Raw genomic sequence first — 23,371 nt, 5'->3', positions numbered from 1 at the left:
ACCTTTCTGATCCGAGGAGAGAAGATTGTTGGTCTCGAGGAAATTTTTTATATTCGAACTGAGAATTTGTTCAAGGTTTCTGCAGCAAACCAATGTTAAATATATTGGCCTGTAATTTTGCAGGTCTGTTTCTTTACCCTTCTTATATACGGAAGTCACCTGCGCCTTTTTCCAGTCCCTTCGGACTTTGCCCTGAGTGAGAAATTCACAAGAAATGCAAGTTAAGTATGGAACTAATGCTGTAGAGTACTGTTTGTAAAAGTGAACTGGGATTCCATCTAGACCTGCCGACTTACTTGCTTTAATTTTTTCAGTTGTTTCTGTACACCAGGTATGTTTATTACTATGTTCTCCATACAGGAGCCTGTGCAACAGTCAAATGACGGTATGTATGTACGATTTTCTTGCATGAACTTATCTCAGATGTGAAATTTAAAAATTCGGCTTTATTTTTGCTATCTTCTACTGCCACACCAGACTGGTCAATAAGTAACTGCGTAGAAGCCTTATACACACACAGTGATTTTAAATAGGACCAGAACTTGTTTGGGTTCTTGGCAAGGTCTTTCCTAAGATATGACAGTGGCAGTAGTTGTAAGCTTCTCGCATTGATCTTTTTACAGATGCATGAATTTCTATTAACTTCTGCCAGCTGTCATTTTTGCATTCTCTTTTGAACCAAGAGTGGTGGTTGGTTGGTTGGTTCAAATGGTTCTGAGCACTATGGGACTCAACTGCTGAGGTCATAAGTCCCCTAGAACTTAGAACTACTTAAACCTAACTAACCTAAGGACTACACAAACATCCATGCCCGAGGCAGGATTCGAACCTGCGACCGTAGCGGTCGCGCGGTTCCAGACTGTAGCGCCAGAACCGCTCGGCCACCAGCGGCCGGCGAACCAAGAGTGCAACAGCCTTTGCTTCCTCAGCATTTTTTAAATTATGTTGTTAAACCATGGTGGGTCTTTTCTATTCTTAATTCACTTACTTGGTACATACTTTTCCTGAGTATAATTTACAATCAGTTTAACTTTTGCCCACAATTCCTCTGTGTCCATTGTAATGGAAACAAATGGTGTCAACTCGTTGCCTATGTTGGTGCTAACAGTGCTCTATCTGATCTTTCAAGCAGAAATACTCTCTTAGCCTTCTTGATTGATTTAGTAACTTTAGTAATCAATCTCGCTACAGTGACATCCTGGTCACTAATCCCTGCCTCCATACTGATGCCATCGATTAAGTCAGGCCTGTTTGTAGCTACAGTTGAACTAGCAGCTCAAGACAGCTTTCGGAAAAGTGTTCAAATGATCTTTGAAAGACTGTTTGTACCCCTGCAATGAATCCATACATGTTCCAGTTTATACTTGGTAGATTAATGTCGTCAATGACTCTAAAACCATCATAGCAGAAATGGGTGGCTGCTCAAAACATCCAACAATTAACTCAATTTCACCTACACCTGTTATACGCAACCGTATAACTTCCCTCAATTTGAAAGGTCCCGAGTTCGAGTCTCGGTCGGGCACACAGTTTTGATCTGCCAGGAAGTTTCATATCAGCGCACACTCCGCTGCAGGATACTGGCAGAAGTAGAGCTGTGAGGACCGGGCGTGAGTCGTGCTTCGGTAGCTCAGATGGTAGAGCACTTGCCCGTGAAAGGCAAAGGTCCCGAGTTCGAGTCTCGGTTGGGCACACAGTTTTGATCTGCCAGGAAGTATCATATCAGCACACACTCCGCTGCAGAGTGAAAATCTCATTCTGAAAACCCCATGTGTTTCCAAGCATGTGTGTCAATTTTTACGTCTCTATCTACATTATTCTGTGGTTTATTAAGTTTTCAAATTTATACTGACTTTTGATCACCCGGTATCTTTTCAACATATGTTTCATGCATCACTAAGTATCTCAGAACTTTCTACTTTGGGTTTCAGCCAACTCTCGGTCCTGAGAATAATTTGAGTGCATGAACTTTCCTGGAGGGCAGTAAATTCAGGAATTTTGTTACCAATACTTTGACAATATACTGATAAAATTTTGACAGAATGTGCCATTACTTAGAATGCAGTCTGACTGCTATATGCCAGTTGTCTGGCAAGTGTTCATCAGTGAACCTGAACCTACCGCTTAGAGTAAAAACCCCGTGTGCACTCCACAAGTACTCTTCTCCCTGTGTAGCTGCTTCCTTGTGTAGTGCACCCCTGACCTATCAAGAATTCAATGTGATCAATGATCAATGTGACCATAGATGTTAACTGATTCAATCTTTATGAGTGTTAATTGCTAGTAGTATATATTTTGTACTTAGAAGTTTTAGATGCCTATGGAAGTTCGGAGATATAAATAAGTGCACTAGCAATGTAATTATAGAATGAATTACAGTTCAGTATTTACCAATAGGTGTAGTATCAGCATACTCACACCTAGTCCTTGAATATTAAAAGTATTCAATCCAAAATATGTACTGCACATACAATATTGAGATACATGAATATTATTATTATTGCCTTGTCTGAGGAAGACAAGTTACAATGGCTTCCACCTTCAACCGATATGAAGTTAGACTTCAGGTAATACCACCACCTACATGCAGACGACAACTATGACTAAATCTCACCAATGCATTCTATGAATTGTGTAAAATTCAATTACTATAAATTGTATAAAGCTCAATTATGTAAGGTTTTTTCCATAAGAGTAGGAATGCCAACCATATGACATTATGGTACAAAGTCAGTTACAAATACATATATTTCTGTAAGAGGGTGATGGGCAATGGTAAATTGAAGGTATAAGATTATGATAAAATTACAAGAATCTAAGTTCTGCACCTTTGTGCGTGCACTTGGTAAGCATCTAGCCACAGACCTAGCTGCAGTTTTTATTATTATTTTCTTTTATAGCGTCTCTTTATATTACTTGCATTGTCATACATTTTACAAACTGTTAGTCTAAAATTGTGAGCCATATGTTTGTGACTATTGCAGCGCCATCTATCACAAAGCGAAAAAAGTGGTCCAACTAAAACATTCATATTTCTTTACGTACTACACGAATATGTAATAAAAAATGGGGGTTCCTATTTAAACAAATGCAGTTGATATCAGTTTGACCTATGGCAGCGCCATCTAGCGGGTCAACCATAGCGCCATCTGGTTGCCCCCTTCAAGCTAGACGAGTTTCATTCTTTGTAGTTTTTTCGTTTGATGCTTATTTCATGAGATATTTGGCCCGGTCACTATCAATGGACTACCCTGTATGTAATTTTAAACAATGGTTGTATATACAACAATGTGCTGCTTTGTTTTCTTCATCGCAGGCAATTTTAAGAGGAAAGAAGAATGCTGTCTGTGTTTATGGCTTACTGACTTACAATTAGAATACTACTTTTGAATCTGAATGATTTGGAACTTTACAATCTTACTCATTCACAGATGAGAAATACTGTCACTGAAGCTACTACCCTCACAGGTCCAGAAGCTGGAGAGGTCTCTCCTGTACCCCTTATATTAATGATCCCAACCGATTTACTCGACGTTTCATTTGCAGTAACAATAAACAAGGCTCAAGGTCAGAGAGAGAGGGAAAGAGAAGATGGGCAGAGTGGAGGAGGCAGAGAAAACAGACAGAGTGAGGGATGAGGAGATGGACAGAGAGAGGGATGAGGAGAAGATGGAGAGAGATTGGGAGGGGCAAAGATATGCACAGTGAGAGAGGGAGGGGAGGGGGGAAGAGATGCACAGTGAGAGAGGGAGGGGAGAGGAGGAGGAGGAGGAGGACATGGGGGAAGACAAGTAGATGGACAAATAGAGGGGGAGGAGAAGATGGAGAAAGAGAGGGGGCAGCAAAAGGAAATTAGGGCTTATTTCTACACACATCTAGCAATTTGTTTTCTCTGTTTTAACATGGACATAGCTGTGATGGATGTCTGTACAAAACAGATCTCAGCTCATCTGAACTGCATATATAAAATTTGTCAACACTGGAAATTCCCCCCCCCCCCCCTTTCCACCAAGCACACTCCTTGTGTCATTTAAACAAGTTCCAAAAATATGACTAGTCTTAAAATCAATTACGTCACTGGCAAACCACAGTTTTTATTTCTTCACCAGAACTTTAATTGCCTTTCCAAATTTCTCCTCGCGTCCATTTAGCACCTGCTCAATGTACAGATTAAATAACATCCTGGATATGCTACAGCCCTATATCACTGCCTTCTCAACTAATGGTTCCCATTCATGTCACATACTGCAGTTTAGCTTTTATACAAGTTGTAAATAACCTTCCACTTCCCATATTTTATCCTGCTACCTAAAGAATTTCATAGAATACATTCAGTCATCATTACCAAAAGCTGCCTTTAAATCTATAAATGTTATAAACACAGATTTGCCTTATCTTCTATGGTAAGTTGCTGGGTCAATACTGCCTAGTGTGTTCTTATACAGCAGAGTCCCACTAATCCGAACCCCAGTAATCCGAAAATGAAAAATGTTAATCTAAGAATGGAAAACTGTGTGGTAAACTGCTGTACATACACACTATTTTAATTTACACAGTACAGTAAACGTGTATTAGAAAAATTGGCAAAAAACATTGGGTTTAAACAGTGCATAACAATGAAAGGAAAGCTGTCAAACTTACTAAAATACAGTGGACATTTTATCCCTACTTTTTAGATGACAAAAACTCAAGTCATTGGTTTTTGGCGCAATGAAGACAGTCTGTTATGTGACGCATAGTTGTGTCACCATCTCATAAACATCAAATCAGCACGTGTAACAGTGGACTGTTGCTCCAAATAACACAGTGCGAGGTCAAGGGCTTCTGCTGCGTCACTCTGTGGCACCAGCTCTCCTATGTCGCTTTCAGGCTCATTGTCACTTCTGTCACAGCAGTCCACTTCTTCCTGGACTTGGGTCACAGCAACAACTAAATCAGCATCATTAAGGTTCTCCACACATACCCCATCCATTGCCATCCACTCATCTACATCTCCTTCACTAGCTCCTACACATCCAGGGATTGTTTGTACATTTGTAGTAGATTTTCCTCCTCATTTTCAACTAGGTTGTCCTGAAATTCAAGAGATGTCCACCGTTTTCTCCACAATTTTCTCGGAGTATTTTCTGAAATATTCTGCCAAGCCTCAGTGGCCCAATAAACAACATCCTTCAAATTGTTTTTTTTTATTTTTTTATTTTATCCACTAAAGGAATGATATCATCTTGTGAGCCATGCTGCAGCTCGGGTTGGTGCTGTTTGTAGGTTTCCGCCCTCTATTGGGGGCCAGATGATATCGTTTAGTTGGCATAGTTGGAGCGACATCGTCATTTTGCCGGATCATGTTGAGTGGGCCAGTTTGGTTGGGGACTCAGGAGGAGTCAGGTCCACGCAGTGCCAGAACATGCTGGGACCGCCAGCGGCACGCATAGACTGCCAGATGGAAGGGCTGTGGTCACGAGGGTGCACAACCTCGTCGTAAACCAGATCCAGCAAGCTTTAAGACGAGTGCATTTTGATCCTAATAGACAAACCTCCACAACTGTGATATCTTGTGATTCTCCAGTGACTTGGATTCGTGTTGCTGCTCGTAGTGTCGCCGAGGCGAAGAGCAGCAAGTGGAGTGCTTGGGGAAGGCAGATCTGATTAGCTTCCTTCGACTTCCTATTACTATTTACTGCAATCAACTTGTTACAATTTGTTAAGGTCAGCTAACGGTAATTTTTCTTGCCTGTTGGCTACTAATGCCCCAGTTGCCTGCCCTGGGGGTTAGTGTATGTAACAGCAGTGTATCATTCCTCGCCTTGTCGCTGCTGTCCGGTAAGGAATGTAGTTTTGGCAGCTTTCTTGATTGCAGGCCAGTTGGTGAGTCTTCTACTCTGGTGGTGGTGATTCCTTTCTCGTTCTGGGCGCTCTAAACACTGTATTCTGGGGACATAGTGCAGACCACCGGTTCCAGCATTGGCGTATTGTTCCATCGTTTCATTCGGTTTATCAGATGTCAGGTAGATTCAGCAAGATTATCATTAGTCATTCATAAGACTACTGCTAGTCTGAGTTACCATCTTGTGGAGTGAATGCAACTCTTGGCTGCCTTTCTCGTCGCTTGCTTAAGTGTTTGTTGCTGGACATTCTCAGAGGTCAATTCCTGGAGCACCGTCTGTGACCCCTTGGTTCTTGTAAGACATGTGTGTTCTAAAAGGAGGTCTGATTGCCAGCAGTTCAGTGTAACGCTCCTTCAGTCCACGCCTTCTGTGGGTATAATCTGCCTCCGTACCCTTTAAGGGATTTATGTACTGGTCCTTGTGTTTTATTACTGTATTATTTATAACAATACTTTGTAATGGCTACACTAAAGGTTACATATGTCTAGTTAATAGTTCTGGTCGCCTTCTGGTATAAACCTAGCAGTGTAGTGTTCAGTGGATGATACGGGTTGGGTTACGAAGTTTACCATCATCTTATTTTACCTGTTTGATATTGTATTTCTGCCCTTTGCTATTGTATTTGATGTTTTACAGCAGGTTTCTAAATTTTTTTATATTATTACCGTTCCTGGTGTAGTAAGCCCTTCCACCATGATTGTGGTCATTTGCCTAAAAATTCTAATTGGTATCTGTATTTTAGCAGTAAGTCTTAAAATCTTATTTACTGCCATTCCTGGCATCTGAATTTATTGCCATTCTTTGCGTGTTAGGCCTTCGGCCATGATAGTGGTCACTTTACTTAAAATTCTAATTTGGTATTTGTATTTATGCAGTAAGCCTTTAAAACCTTATTTCCTGCCATTCCTGGCGTCTGATGCCTTCTGCTGTGTTTGTGATGACTTGCCTTTAATATTTCAATACCTGTAATTCGTAAGTTGCAGCTAGTTTTAAACAATTCTTAATTTATTGCCATTCCTGGCGTGAAAGGCTTTCTGCCCATTTCACAGTGGCTTGCTTTTAAAACATTATCTGCTGTATCTGTATTTAATGGTGATTTGCTAAATTGTAACTCACTGAAACCACAATTATTTACAGTTGTTTATTGCTTCATTGATAACTTGTGGTATTTTTGTTTATTGTTGAGTTTGGAATTACTGGTTTAAAATAAATTGTATGTAAATGTAAAAGGTAACCAACAGTAAGTTATTATGGCCCTGTTCACAATCATAACCAAATCCTGCCTTCCCTTGACTACCAGGTTTCATCTTGGATCAGCATTTTAAAAATTGCTTTCTGTAAATCAGTTTTAATGTTTGCAGTACGCCCTAGTCCATCAGCTGTAGAAGTGGTGTAACATTCGCCGGCAAAAACTTTGCCGTAATTTCTCCATCACATAAATCCTCAGTGCTGGGATGAGATGGTGCTTTATCAATCAAAAGGACTGCATGGGGAGACAAATGATTTTCCTTAGAAAACCATCAAACAGAGGGAACAAACTGGCCGTGAAACCATTCTTTCAACAGCTTACCATCTATCCATGTTTTTTTCTGGTTGTGATAATATACGGGCAGGGACTACATGTTGCAGATTTTAAAAGCTCTGGGCCTAGCAGATTTTCCGATCAGCATTAAAGGCAGCTTGTGATTACCAGCAGCGTTGCTACATGCTAATGAAGTCACACAATCTTTGCACATTTTAAAACCAGGAGCATGGTCTTCTGATACCAGGATTTTGTTGGCAATGCCCTAAAATTAAGGCCAGTCTCGTCAGCATTATAAATTTGTTGGGGAGAATACTTTCCCTCTCTTATCATTTTTTCAAACTCACCCAAGTATTTCTTCACTGCATCACGCTTCAGAAGAAAGCTTCGCTCCAGTAATTGTTAGCTGACGGATTCCATGACGTTTTTTGAATCTGTCCAACCAACCCGTATTCACACTAAAAGACTCATCACCATTCATTAATTTGTACAAGTAAACAGCCTCCTCCTGGCCAGCGCTCAACTCAAAGGAGTTCCCCTTTCTCTTTCCTGCATAAACCAAAGGAAAAGAGCTTCATGCACTTTGTCGTACTAGGACTGTTTCAAAGTCTGCCGAATTTCGAGTGTTCTTTCCAAAGACGTGGCACAGAACTGTTCAAGCTTCAACCGGTTATCTTCCAATCACAAATGCTTGCTTTACCAAAACCCTTTTCTGTTACCAGTTTCGATACATTCTCACCACTGTCTATCTGCTTCAAAGCATTCAGTTTTTCTTTGAAAGTTAACTTTGTATGTTTCTGTTTGCTCATGACAAAAAACGCACACCACTACGCCTGAACGAATACAATACAAGTGTTACGCGTGCCAGTGATTGATAAACAACATAACCAAGCACTTTGTGAGCCAACTGGCAGTGCACTGACCTCAGACACTACAAAGGTCTCAACAATGCAAAACAACAAGAGCAGGGGATGAGTGAGAGTGAACCCATTTGTTACCATAGTGTACCTACTTACCTGCCTGGTATACTTCATTCTAGAAAACATAATTCCGGCTAATCAGAACAAGGTTCAGTCCCAATTCGTTCGGATTAATGGGACTCTACTGTATTTCTCTGGAACCAAAACTGAACTACAGCAGATAAGCTCCTACCAGTTTTTCCATTCTTCCACAAATAATTCATACCAGTATTTTGCTATCACGATTTATTAAACTGATAATTTGGCAACAGTTGCACCTATTGTGATGAATCAAGCTGGAATCTCTTTACTTCCTGTCTTGTTTTGCCATCTGCCTCCATAAATTCATTTTATTTTTATTTTTTGCCTAATTACCATTAACATGCATGAGTATAATCTGCATTTCCACAAAAGAGAAAGGTTAGCCCTCCGTCTTAAGGAATATAGCACCACGTCTAATTTTGTGCTTAGTTTTGTGTATGTGATTAATTTCCTAAGTTATTTTGACCATTCCTAGTTAATACTTTTGTTATAAGGTGAAATCAGTAATTCTTTAGCGACTTAGATTTTATTGTTGACTTATAAACAAATATAAATTATGTACTAACTACAAACATTTGGAAGAACTACTAGGTTTCTTAAAGTATTTATTTGACTCTATTTGAAAACATATTAGCAAAGACAGCCCTCAATTAATTCCAAAATAGTTACCAGGTATGTCAAAAGTATTGTTTGTATAACTACATCTGTTAATTTTATTATTTAAACAAATAATTTGGCCTACTCTTTGTGGTGGAAGGAATTATTAAAAAGAAGAAATTTTTTGATGTATTGAGTTAATTGAATGAATTATGTTTTAACTGTAATTTCTGTAACTTAAACATCGAACAATGTACAATTTCAGTGCCTATTATTGTGAGGATATATAAAGGACTGATATTTGGTCCTGAGACAGTCAGTCACCAATTTATTTTCAGATGGGAATATGTATTGGTTAAATTAACAACAATGCATCAACTTAACAGTGGAATAAATGTAACACAAGTAAATCATGTGTTAGAACAATTTAATGACAGCGTCTGTTTAATTTATGTATCACACGTACCGTATTACTTTGCAAGAACTGTGAACTGTGTGGTTAGGTTTTTCTGCTCACGTATGTTCAACAGGGAACTATTGTAGCAATATGCTAATGTTGCCTGCAACCTATTAATGAGGCTTATCAGCATTTACCCATAGTGAACTGGCCATATAATTGTGTAATATCTGGGGATTGTGAACAGTGAAAGTAAGGAACCTTGAAACACAATAGTGCAACTGTTGGCTACATCATTTACTGTATTCAGTGACGAATTTCCACCCTCCATTTTTCAGGCAGTATAACAATGCAGTACATCGACACTGAGGACTAATAATGAAGAAATAAAGCAGGCAAATGTCACATTGTCAGCACCAGACTTCTTCGGAAGTCTTTTTGAAATCTGAAGATACTTTGCCTGTCCTACATATCTTGCACATCAGGTAGAACAATTTTGTCATTATATGTTTTCTCGGATTTAAGAATTCTGAGGGAATGTTGTCCACTGCAAGCACTGTCTCTTAACTTTGGTTTTACAGTATTCTGCTGACATCTTCTTGCAGTACAATCTGTCTCATCTCATCTTTATCTAATTCCTCTTTCCTTTCTGTAATACTGTCTTTAAAGTTCATTTCTTTCTACATATTCCTTCCACCTTTCAGTCTAATACTGGCTAGTCATCTGAACTTTTAATATGCTTTTTTTTCCCCTCTAAGTATCTCTGTAATTGAGGCACACAAGCCACCTCACCGTAGTTCAAATGGCAGGTGCAATTGTTCCAGTTGAACAGAATAATGTACCATTTTTAGAAAAAGGACAGATATTCCTATGTACAAAAACAATATCTTTTAATAAAACAATGGGAAGTCCAGGATGGAACAACAACAATATGAAAAGAACATATTGCTAATCACCAAGGAGAAGAGGCTCTGAGTCACACACAGGCACAATGGAAAAAAATAATAGCAGAAATAAAACTTCCTGGCAGATTAAAACTGTGTGCCCGACCGAGACTCGAACTCGGGACCTTTGCCTTTCGCGGGCAAGTGCTCTACTAACTGAGCTACCACAGCACGACTCACGCCCGGTACTCACAGCTTTAGTTCTGCCAGTATCTCGTCTCCTACCTTCCAAACTTTACAGAAGCTCTCCTGCGAACCTTGCAGAACTAGCACTCCTGAAAGAAAGGATATTGCGGAGACATGGCTTAGCCACAGCCTGGGGGATGTTTCCAGAATGAGATTTTCACTCTGCAGCGGAGTGTGCGCTGATATGAAACTTCCTGGCAGATTAAAACTGTGTGCCCGACCGAGACTCGAACTCGGGACCTTTGCCTTTCGCGGGCAAGTGCTCTACCAACTGAGCTACCGAAGCACGACTCACGCCCGGTACTCACAGCTTTACTTCTGCCAGTACCTCGTCTCCTACCTTCCAAACTTCGCAGGAGAGCTTCTGTAAAGTTTGGAAGGTAGGAGACGAGGTACTGGCAGAAGTAAAGCTGTGAGTACCGGGCGTGAGTCGTGCTTCGGTAGCTCAGTTGGTAGAGCACTTGCCCGCGAAAGGCAAAGGTCCCGAGTTCGAGTCTCGGTCAGGCACACAGTTTTAATCTGTCAGGAAGTTTCATATCAGCGCACACTCCGCTGCAGAGTGAAAATCTCATTCTGAATAGCAGAAATACTTAGGCTTTCAGGCAACGTCCTTCCTCAGAAGTCCTTCCTCATCGTTCTTCCTCATACATTCACACAATAACAACCCATACACACACATATGGCTGTTGTCTCCAGGCACTAGGTAGTTGTCTGTAAGTCATCAAAGGAAAGGAACATACGTGCTGCAACAATGACGTAAACAGTGAAGAGCCAAAGAAACTGGTACGTGTGCCTAATATTGTGTAGGGCCCCCACGAGCACACGTGCCTCATATTGTGTAGGGCCCCCACGAGCACACAGAAGTACCACAACACGACATAACACGGACTCAACTAATGTCTGAAGTAGTGCTGGAGGGAACTGACATCATGAATCCTGCAGGGCTGTCCATAAATTTGTAAGAGTATGAGGGGCTGGAGATCTCTTCTGAACAGCACATTGCAAGGCATCCCAGATATGCTCCATAATGTTCACGTCTGGGGAGTTTGGTGGCCAGCGGAAGTGTTTAAACTCAAAAGAGTGTTCCTGGAGGCACTTTGTAGTAATTCTGGAGGTGTAGGGTGTCGCATTGTACTGTTGGAATTGCCCAAGTCCATCAGTATGCACACTGGACTCGCATTCAGGACGACGATGGTACAATCCCGCGTCAGGCGATCCTGATTTAGGTTTTCCGTGATTTCCCTAAATCGCTCCAGGCAAATGCCGGAATGGTTCCTTTGAAAGGGCATGGCCGACTTCCTTCTGCATCCTTCCCTAATCCGATGAGACCGATGACCTCGCTGTTTGGTCTCTTCTCCCAAACAACCCCAACCCCCGTCAGTATGCACAATGGACAAGAACAGACGCAGGTGATCAGACAGGATGCTTACATAAGTGTCACCTGCCAGAGTCATACCTAGGCATATCAGGGGTCCCATATACAAGCTTGAACAGTCCCCTGCTGACATGCAGGGTGCATGGATTCATGAGGTTGTCTCCATACTTGTACACGTGCATTCACTTGATACAATTTGAAATGATATGTTTCCAGCCACCAACAGTCCAACGTCAGTGTTGATAGGCCCAGACAAGGTGTAAAGCTTTGTGTCCTGTGGTCATCAATGGTACACGACTGGGCCTTCGGCTCCAAAAGCCCATATTGATGACGTTTCATTGAACGGCTTCCACACTGACACTTGTTGATGGCCCAGCGCTGAAATCCACAGAAATTTGTGGAACGGTTGCTCTTCTGTCAAACTGAACGATTCTCTTCAGTTGTCATTGGTCCCATTCTTGCAGGATCTTTTTCCAGCCACAGCGATTTAAGGGATTTGATGTTTTACCGCATTCCTGATATTCATGGTACACTCGTGAAATGGTCATATGGGAAAATCTCCACTTCATTGTTACCTCGGAGATGCTGTGTCCCACTGCTCGTGCTCCAACTATAACAGCACATTCAAAGTCACTTAAATCTCGATAACCTGCCATCGTAGCAGCAGAAACCAATCTAACAACTGTGCCAGACACCTGTTGTCTTAAATAGGCATCGCCAACCACAGTGCCATATTCTGCCTGTTTACGTGTCCCTGTATTTGAATAACAGTTTCTTTGGCGCTTCCAGTATAACAGTGGTGTTAATGCCGTTGACGGAATATTGTCCCATTCAAATATGCACTTCAGCAAGTAGCTTTGTTTTTTCTGCAGTATTTCAAACTGCAGTCAAGTTTTAGTGGCCGGAGACAGTGGCCATGTATTTGTGAGTTGTTCTCATGTGATGTGTGTGAGTTTTCAACTTTGGAACAAGGACCTTGTTTGAAAGCTTAAAATGTTCCTATTACTCTTTTTCATCGTACTTGTTTGTGACTCAGTGCCTCCTGTACATTGTACGTAGCAATCTATTCTCTCTATATTGTTGATATTTTGTTATAATTAATTAATGGCATTAGAAACCCACAATACCTTTCTCACAAAGTCATTTGGTGTAAACAAGAGTGGCATGTGTGAAGCAATAATAGACATTTTGCTAGTCAGGCTCTTGGTATGCAGTTCGGGCTGTGGAAATGTATACAGCAGCCTGTTCACCTGAAACACACAACAACAGTGCCATGATTTCTAGAGTATTACAATATTACCTGGTAAGGAATTATAATATTCAAGGAATTGTTCATTACAAATATGATGATCCAATATCATTTAGTATTATATTGAAGTAGAATAAAGTAAGTCAGTATCTTACTTTTTTAATATTATTACACTAATTAAACAATGGAAAATCTAGTATAGAATAATGGCAAAGCAAAATTTAAAAAAATAAAAAAAGTCATGTGGCACGAATGCCTGGTGCAAGTCTTTCAAGTGACTTGGGCACCTTGAGCATCCTCAAAACCAACGGCACCTGGTTTTCCCTGGAGGGTCACTCATCCTAGTAAAGGAGAGTCACCCATCCCAGTATAAGCCTTGCCCAACATTGCTTCACTTCGGAGATTGGGTGGGAATGGGTGTTACCAATGTAGCAAGGCCATTGGCAGAACAAAAATATTATAAAAAGGGATAGATTGCTACGAACCATATGGAGGAGATGTTGAGTCGCAGACAGGCACAAAAGCAGAAAACACACACACACGAAACCTCTGTCTCTAGCAGCAGAGACCAGCAGTCCAGCCTCAGTGGCGATAGGCATTGAATGTGTGTGTGTGTGTGTGTGTGTGTGTGTGTGTGTGTGTTTTCTACTTTAGAAAAAGGTCATTTGGCCAATGGCAGTCTTTTTGTTGAGACAGTCTGCGACTCAACATCTCCTCAGTTATGGCAAGTAGCAATCTATCCTTTTTTCTATGTTCACAATTCTCACATGGGACTATTAAGTACCAACACTCTACTAGCTTATGACGTGTATTAAATTATTTGGCAAAATATATATAATTGAAGTATAAATTCCTATATAATTAACTAAAGCATAGCACATAAATACAACTGTTAGTGGCTGAAATGGAAAAAAAAACTACTGTGACACAGTATTAAGTAAACATATCCTGGTATGCTTCAATCCAGTAGTTTGTTAGATTGTACACTGCTTTTTCATTTGAGAAGCCTTTGTTGAACCCTAACTGAGCAGTTCATAGATTTTGACAGAAGGGATATTCAATATTCTGCTATAAGCTGCCTCATGTGAGTGTTATTACTGCATGCTTCAGTTTTATCAGGATATACACCTCGATCAACAGACTAATTGCATTATTATTATTATTATTATTATTATTATTATTATTATTATTTTTGTGAAGTACACAGAACCTGTCTTCTTAACTTAAACTTACCTGGTTCCACTTTTTCCTTCTTATGCTTTCAGCTACTGTTGGAAGAATTCAGAATTCATTGAGTCTGGCTGCCAATGACTGAATTTCATACCATCTGTCCTGCTGCATCTGTCATCAGTGAGATGAGTTTCTATGTGTAAATACATACTCTGTAGACTACTGTGAAGTGCATGGCAGAGGACACTTAGCTCTCCATCACATTTTTATGGTTTCTTCTTTTTCCAACTGCATATTGATTATGGGCAGAATGACTGCTTGAATCACTTTGTGCACTCTGTAATTAGTTGTCAAACCATTTGCCTTTATTGTTGTTCATTTTTTTCTTAAAGCAACACCTAGTCTGAAGATACCATGAAATCTGAGACTACTGCATCAATAATAGTTTGGATATCTCAACCACTACACTCAAAGGGATGCATCTGACTCAGTAGTTGTTAAGCTTAGCTTAAACAGAAATCAGTTTGCCAATAAGCTCTATAATTCCAATAGTCCAATCACCAACTTCTACCAGAAAAATACATGTAGCTACTAGGATAATCAGTTCACCCTAACAATTGGTTAAATAAAAGTCAAAACGATATTTACTTAAAAGGCAGCAACGGACACTGGTATACATAAATGGCTTTACAACAAGGTCAAGAGAGGAACTCACTCACAATCACAATTGTGGATATCACTATTTCAGGGATTTAGTAGGCCTGCCTAGATGCACGCTCTTAGTCCGCCCTGTCCCCTTATCGAGGATGAACCATCACCGTATCACTGATCCTAACCACATCTACTTACTCCTTTAGATTTATCTTTATATTCCCAACTGACAGAAGAAGGCAACCGACAAACCAACCCAGTGTTTCGTTACCAAGAAAACCCATAATGGATTTACCTGCTGTTAAATGGTCCGAAAATATTAACTGTCTCCCAGTCAAATCTCTCAGTGGGACAGCATCCAAAGGAATATATACATTTGCAGTGTACAAAGAGTGTGCCAAATTGTTACATTACAGATTGTGGAAATGAACACCAGTGAACTAAAATCGGAATACTAGGACTAGCAAAGACTCACAGGAAAGGCAGTGGGCACTTCAAAACAGCTAACAATAATACAATATATTTTTCTGGTAGATGAGGTAATTCCAGTAATGATAATGCCTTGTTAGTACATATGGGATAGAATGCCACAATAACTGAATACAAGACTGTCAGTGACCGAATAACGTTAGTGGAATTCAATATTATATCTTGCAAGTTAAATGTTATACAGGCATATGCACCAACATTAACAGCTGCCGATGAAGAGTTAGAAGAATTTTCAGTGTCTTTTCAAATTCCTCAAATTGATACCCAAAAAGGAAATTACCATAATGCTAAGATATTTTAATGTTAATGAAGGGAAATGGAACTCAACAAATGAAGTATGGTCATGGAGACTGACTGATTCATTTCTGGCAGAAAAATAAGTTTATTTACACTTTGAACACCATTAATGAAGACTTTACAGCTGGACCTCACCAAGTGGAACTTACTGCTATCACACTGACTATGCTTCGATTGGCATAAGATGGAATTTGTCCATTACAAAAATATCAAGACACTTCTGAGTGCTGATTGCGGTTCTGAACATCAGCTTCTATGTCTTGAAAAGAGAATGAAACTGTCGAAATTACTTCCAGAAACATTACTAGAGCAAAAGGGTGAAACTGAAATTTTTGTAGGAATTGAGTCAAAGAAAAACATTCCTACAATCAGTAAGATAATATGACATCTGCAGAGAAATGGAACTTCCTGAAGGAGGCATTATTTGAAACATCTGAGGAAGTAGTCAACAATAGCAAAAAAGTAAAGAATAAAAGTAACTGGCTTACTACTGAAAAAAACACCCAAATCATTGAGGAGTACCAAAAACAGCTCCATTAATTGTATTGCCTTGTTAGTACACAATGGCTGGAATGCCTCTATAACTGAATATAAACTTGTCTGTGGCGAAATAATACTACCGAAAATCAATACTAGACCTTGCAAGTTAAATGTCATACAGGGAACTTTGCAGTGCTGCAAGTTGTCTGCATTAATACAGAGAAGTTGTCAAAAAGTCAAGAATAATTTTATCAATGAAACATGTAAGATAACTAAGTTATTTTGGGATTGCAACGAGACCAGGTGCACATTCAATGAAATGAAGACACCAACAGCATCCTTCAACCAATAACATGGGTCACAGAAAATGAAGATGGTACACCTTTAACATAGAACTAACTGTGGATCGGTGGAGAACATACTGCAACAAGTTGTACACTGTTAGCAATGGAAAACTCGGTCATGTAAACATAACAGCAGAGCTGGAACCTAATATCTTAAAAGAACAAGTCCTAAAAGCTATACCTAAATTTAAAAATAACAAAGCACCTGGACCATGCCTTATTTTTAATGAAATGATCAAAGCAGCTGAAGACTTGGGTTGGGAAATCATGTGTGAAATACGTAATAGCAAGTGAAATAATAGTACATGGATAGAAGATTGGACCATGTCAGTAATGATTCCTTTACATATTGGTAAGTAGGGAAAAGCACAGTGTTGTGAGAACTACAGAACTATTTTATTGATTTCACATGCCAGCAAGATTCTTCTGAATGGTATCCATGAATGTCTGAGAACCAACTTAGATAAAGAAATACCATGAGAGCAAGCTAGGTTGGTGCATAATGAAGGAACATGAGAGGAGATACTCAGTGTCGGACAGCTAACCAAAAGATGTAGAGAATTCAATACCCCTTTAGTGCTCTGTTTATTGGACTAAGATAAAGATTTTGACTGTGTTGTATGAACAGAACAGTGAAATGTGCTAGCAGAAATGAGCATTCCTGATCAGCTTATTACCCATATCAGAAATCACTACTCTGATAGAAACACAAGTAATCAGACTTAGTAAGACTATTTCAAGTCCTTTTGAAGCATGTAATGTTATTAGGCAGGGGATGCCCTCTATCATCATTTCTATTTCACATCTACTGATAGTACGTCATAAGAAAAGCCTTCACCACTTTACAGGTGGAATATAAACTGAAGGACAAAGAATCAGTAACTTGAGATTTGCTGATGACACCAAGCTGTGCGCAGAATCTCAAGTTAGAATGAAAGAACTACTGGGTAAAGTTAAGAGAGAAAGTGAAAAACTTTAATTGTCAGTTAATACTAAAAAGACCAAGATCATGATAACAGACAGTGGTGAGTAACTACCAGCTGCTGACATTATCGTACACAAAGAAGTTGACAATTAACAAAATATTCCAGGCTATTATGCCGTGGTCGAATGGATTTCACCATAAAACCCAACGTTTCGTCCCCCTCTGCGGACAACATTTTCAAGGGGGATCATAGCTTTGTTGAATGTCCATTTCACACTCTGGCTTGCTACTGACTGCAGCAAAATTCCACTTCCACAAAATGGCTAAAATGTTTTGAATACGCAAGTGCAATTGGCTGTAGTTGACTGCTGTCGTCTGCTATTGCTATCATCCCATGGTGGAAGATTGGTACACATCTTCATCAGCACCGGAACCGAATTTCATTCAATGTCATGCCCTTGAAATTCCTGGGGTGTTTCATAATCTCTATGGCCTCCTTGTATAGCCTTTTATCATATCCACTTGTGGCTGTCAGTAGTTGAGTCCTCTCAAAATGAATGTGGTGGTCAACTGGTTGATAAGCATGTTCCGCAACAGCTGATCTGTCATCTCCCCTGTTCTGCAATTGTTCTTGTGCTCACCGAGTCGTTTTTTGACAGTTCTTTTTGTAGTACCACATCGTCGATGAAGAAACAATACCGCGTAACAGACAAATTGCTGATTTTTCGTTTTTCAGTCAGATGATGTTGTTGACCGTATGTGCATCTGCTTTTAATGCCATAATGCTGAATTTTTAATTATTTACCATGAAAAAATTACTTAAAACAATACCGCTTATGTGACACAGCAAATAAATACGTGGCAATACCGCAGAACTGTAGAGAATTAAATACCACATATCTACAATCTATGGATACTGTAAACAATACCGCGTAAATACAAAAGCGCACGCAGCTGCAGCACATTGTTACTGCCTTATTACGTATTTAACAGTGCTCAAAAGTGGTTCCATGCCTGTAGCTTCATTCGTGATAATGGACAGTGATACAGACGACGATCTTTTTACTGAAGAAGAAATTGTTTCTCAGCTGACATCAGGTTATGAAGGCGGAGAATCATTACTGAGAGCGATTGACAGCAGTAAGAAAATTGTTTTATTATTCATCTTTGAATGTTAGTAGCACCACAAGTATCTTACTGTGATAAAAATCAGAATGCCCCCACTTCACTCATTCTGTGCTTTATTCATTTCTGCAAAAGATTTCTAGACTGTCCACTTTCTTGTAGGCTCTCCCATAAATGCAGAACAAACAACAGGTGAGAAAAGTCGTAATGCTAAAGTTACATTTACCGAAGAAAAATTAATTTCGTATATGGGGTTCTCGGTTACTGTTCCTGAAACATCTAATGACGCAGGTAAATTTCCTTGGGATTATTGTTAATAGTATTACTGATGCCATCGTTGTCATAAATACATGAATTTGAGCATCTTTGTCTGCTTAATTTATAAATATTTTTCCATCTAGAAACTTCAGTGGCTGTATTCAACAATGCTCAAAATGAAACCACAGTCAGTTTCCACTAGAGACGACAGTACTTCACACTCATTGCTATGCAATGGTGCTCATTGTTTGCCAAACACTCTGGATAAATTATCGGAAGATCACGGGAGGAATAATGATACTGACAGTGAAGGCCAAGGGTTTTATAGTGAAGTAAGCAGTGACAAGAAAAGGAAGTCTAAACCACATCCTGAAGATTGGAAGAAAAATGCCAATAAAATCCTGAGAATGCGTGGACAGGCGTATATTGGATACAAAAGAAGTCGAATTGGTAAAATCACTCACGGTACTCCAAGAGAGGTATGAAAATTAGGTCCAACATGTATTTCAAGGATGTGCCAGAAATCTGTTCAAAGGAAGTGTCATCAGTTTTCTGCTGACGAGAGATAGGCAGTATTTAACACATTTTGGGAAACGTCATGAGATCAGAGGAAGGTTTACGTTATCAGCCTTGTGGACGTAATTCCAACCAAATGTCCAGGGAAGAACAATGGCAAATCCAGGAGAAAAGGGACGCTCATTTATCATTTGAAAAATGAGCTGGGGAAACATAAAGTATGCAAAAAGATGTTTCTCAATACTCTTGGGATTAAAGAATGGACTGTCCGATATTGGCTGGGTAATTCCACACATGGGATGAGTCCTGATACAGAATCGTCATGACCTTGAATCAAACAGACGAAGAAGAAAGATGAGAGAACCTTCATGAAAGAATTCCTGGACTCTCTTCCAAAACTTTTGTCGCATTACTGCAGGAAATCCTCCTCGAAATTTTAGCTTGAGCCTATTCTACAATCCAAACAACAGCTGTATGGACTCTATGTCGAAAAATGTCATGTGGAGAAGGTTTCACCATTAAGTCGGGCTACCTTTAACTTGATTTTAGAAGATGGTAATATTAGCTTATTTTCCCCCAAGAAAGACCAGTGTGACTTGTGTTGTAGTTACAGGCTTGATAGCTTGAGTGAAGACCTGTGGAAGCAACACACAGAACGGAAAGAGCAGGCAAGGATGCAAAAAGATGCTGACATGGAAGAAGCCTCCATTTTTAAGTGCAAGTGCAGTTTATTATAAAACAAAATTGGCTGTTCATAACTTTACAATGTATAATTTAGAAAGTCATAATGCAATGTGTTACTGGTTCGATGAAATGCAAGGTGATTTGGTTGCATCATGTTGTGCCTCATGCGTCATGAACAACCTATCCACAACGATTACGGAAAATCCCGTTCAAGTCATTCTGTATTCTGACGGCTGCACATATCAGAACAGAAATGTGATATTATCAACTGCTCTTTTAAGATTAGCAATTGGTACTGCACTATTGATTACACAAAAGTTTTTGAAGAAAGGTCATACTCAGATGGAATGTGACTCAGTTCACAGTTCCATTGAGTGCAAGCTTAAAGGACGTGAAGTTCCCCTTCCTAGCAAATACACTACGATATCTAAAGAAGCAAGAAAAAAGCCACAGCCATATGAAGTCCATTACCTAGTTTATTCCTTTTTCATCAACTACGCAGAGAAAAGTTTGTGGCTGTACAACTCAATTAGGCCTCGAAGAGCTGTAAAAAAATGAGTCTACAGTCAACAATCAGAGGGCGCTACAGTACCACCCAAATAGTATTATTTACTACAAGTGCTCTTTCAACTATGTGTGGCAAGAATTACTGAGGGGTACAAGGAAAATTCTTGGATATGTTTGCTTCCCGAAACTATACAATGAAAGACTGAAAATCAAGAAATCCAAATGGGATCATTTACAAAAACTTAAATCTGTTCTTCCTAAAGATTGCCATAGTTATTATGACAATATTCCTTATGAATGAAAATTATCGCGGAGGTAACTGTGTGACGAGTATTAGATTAGATTAGATTAGATTAGATTAATACTAGTTCCATGGATCATGAATACGATATTTCGTAATGATGTGGAACGAGTCGAATTTTCCAATACATGACATAATTAGGTTAATTTAACAACATACTTAAGTTAATATAACAACTTTATTTTTTTGTGTTTTTTGTTTTTCTTTATTTTTTATTTTTATTTTTTTTAATGTTTTTTTTTCTTTTTTTTCTTAATTTATATCTAAAAATTCCTCTATGGAGTAGAAGGAGTTGTCATTCAGAAATTCTTTTAATTTCTTCTTAAATACTTGTTGGTTATCTATCAGACTTTTGATACTATTTGGTAAGTGACCAAAGACTTTAGTGCCAGTATAATTCACCCCTTTCTGTGCCGAAGTTAAATTTAATCTTGAATAGTGAAGATCATCCTTTCTCCTAGTATTGTAGTTATGCACACTGCTATTACTTTTGAATTGGGTTTGGTTGTTAATAACAAATTTCATAAGAGAGTATATATACTGAGAAGCTACTGTGAATATCCCAAGATCCTTAAATAAATGTCTGCAGGATGATCTTGGGTGGACTCCAGCTATTATTCTGATTACACGCTTTTGTGCAATAAATACTTTATTCCTCAGTGATGAATTACCCCAAAATATGATGCCATATGAAAGCAATGAGTGAAAATAGGCGTAGTAAGCTAATTTACTAAGATGTTTATCACCAAAATTTGCAATGACCCTTATTGCATAAGTAGCTGAACTCAAACGTTTCAGCAGATCATCAATGTGTTTCTTCCAATTTAATCTCTCATCAATGGACACACCTAAAAATTTGGAATATTCTACCTTAGCTATATGCTTCTGATTAAGGTCTATATTTATTAATGGCGTCATACCATTCACTGTACGGAACTGTATGTACTGTGTCTTATCAAAATTCAGTGAGAGTCCGTTTACAAGGAACCACTTAGTAATTTTCTGAAAGACAGTATTGACAATTTCATCAGTTAATTCTTGTTTGTCAGGTGTGATTACTATACTTGTATCATCAGCAAAGAGAACTAACTTTGCCTCTTCATGAATATAGAATGGCAAGTCATTAATATATAATAAGAACAACAAAGGACCCAAGACTGACCCTTGTGGAACCCCATTCTTGATAGTTCCCCAGTTTGAGGAATGTGCTGATCTTTGCATGTTACGAGAACTACTTATTTCAACTTTCTGCACTCTTCCAGTTAGGTACGAATTAAACCATTTGTGCACTGTCCCACTCATGCCACAATACTTGAGCTTGTCTAGCAGAATTTCATGATTTACACAATCAAAAGCCTTTGAGAGATCACAAAAAATCCCAATGGGTGGTGTTCGGTTATTCAGATCATTCAAAATTTTACTGGTGAAAGCATATATGGCATTTTCTGTTGAAAAACCTTTCTGAAAACCAAACTGACATTTTGTTAGTACTTCATTTTTACAGATATGTGAAGCTACTCTTGAATACATTACTTTCTCAAAAATTTTGGATAAAGCTGTTAGAAGGGAGATTGGACGGTAATTGTTGGCATCAGATCTATCCCCCTTTTTATGCAAAGGTATAACAATAGCATATTTCAGTCTATCAGGGAAAATGCCCTGTTCCAGAGAGCTATTACACAGGTGGCTGAGAATCTTACTTATCTGTTGAGAACAAGCTTTTAGTATTTTGCTGGAAATGCCATCAATTCCATGTGAGTTTTTGCTTTTAAGCAAGTTTATTATTTTCCTAATTTCAAAGGGAGAAGTGGGTGAGATTTCAATTGTATCAAATTGCATAGGTATGGCCTCTTCCATTAACAGCCTAGCATCTTCTAATGAACACCTGGATCCTACTATATCCACAACATTTAGAAAATGATTATTAAAAATATTTTCAACTTCTGACTTTTTGTTCGTAAAGTTTTCATTCAATTTGATGGTAATACTGTCTTCCTCTGCTCTTGGTTGACCTGTTTCTCTTTTAATAATATTCCAAATTGTTTTAATTTTATTATCAGAGTTGCTGATTTCAGACATGATACACATACTCCTGGATTTTTTAATAACTTTTCTTAATATAACACAGTAGTTTTTATAATTTTTGATAGTTTCTGGGTCACTACTCTTTCTTGCTGTCAGATACATTTCCCTTTTGCGGTTACAAGATATTTTTATACCCTTAGTAAGCCATGGTTTCTTACAAGGTTTCTTACGAGTATATTTAACTATTTTCTTGGGGAAGCAGTTTTCAAATGCATTTACAAAAATGTCATGAAATAAATTATATTTTAAATTGGCATCAGGTTCACGGTACACCTCATCCCAGTCTAACTGCTGTAGGCTTTCCCTGAAATTTGCAATTGTTAAATCGTTGACTGAACGTACCACTTTGGAGGACTGTTTAGTATTGCTGAATGGAGCTATGT

The 23,371-nt window shown here is 38.9% G+C and overlaps 1 protein-coding gene across 1 annotated transcript in view; it reads right to left on the bottom strand.

The window, feature by feature from the left end:
- The window catches only part of LOC126199695 (uncharacterized), a 130,889-nt gene that overhangs the window by 20,652 nt on the left and 86,866 nt on the right, over positions 1–23,371 (bottom strand). The window contains exon 5 of the mRNA XM_049936625.1: positions 13,035–13,157. Within this exon, the coding sequence (XP_049792582.1) occupies positions 13,035–13,157 (123 nt within the window). The remainder of the gene's footprint in view (positions 1–13,034; positions 13,158–23,371) is intronic.

Source organism: Schistocerca nitens, chromosome 1, assembly GCF_023898315.1.
Source record: "Schistocerca nitens isolate TAMUIC-IGC-003100 chromosome 1, iqSchNite1.1, whole genome shotgun sequence".
Lineage (NCBI taxonomy): Eukaryota > Metazoa > Arthropoda > Insecta > Orthoptera > Acrididae > Schistocerca > Schistocerca nitens.
Note: the sequence above shows the minus strand (reverse complement) of the source record. Positions and strands in the feature narration are given on the sequence as shown.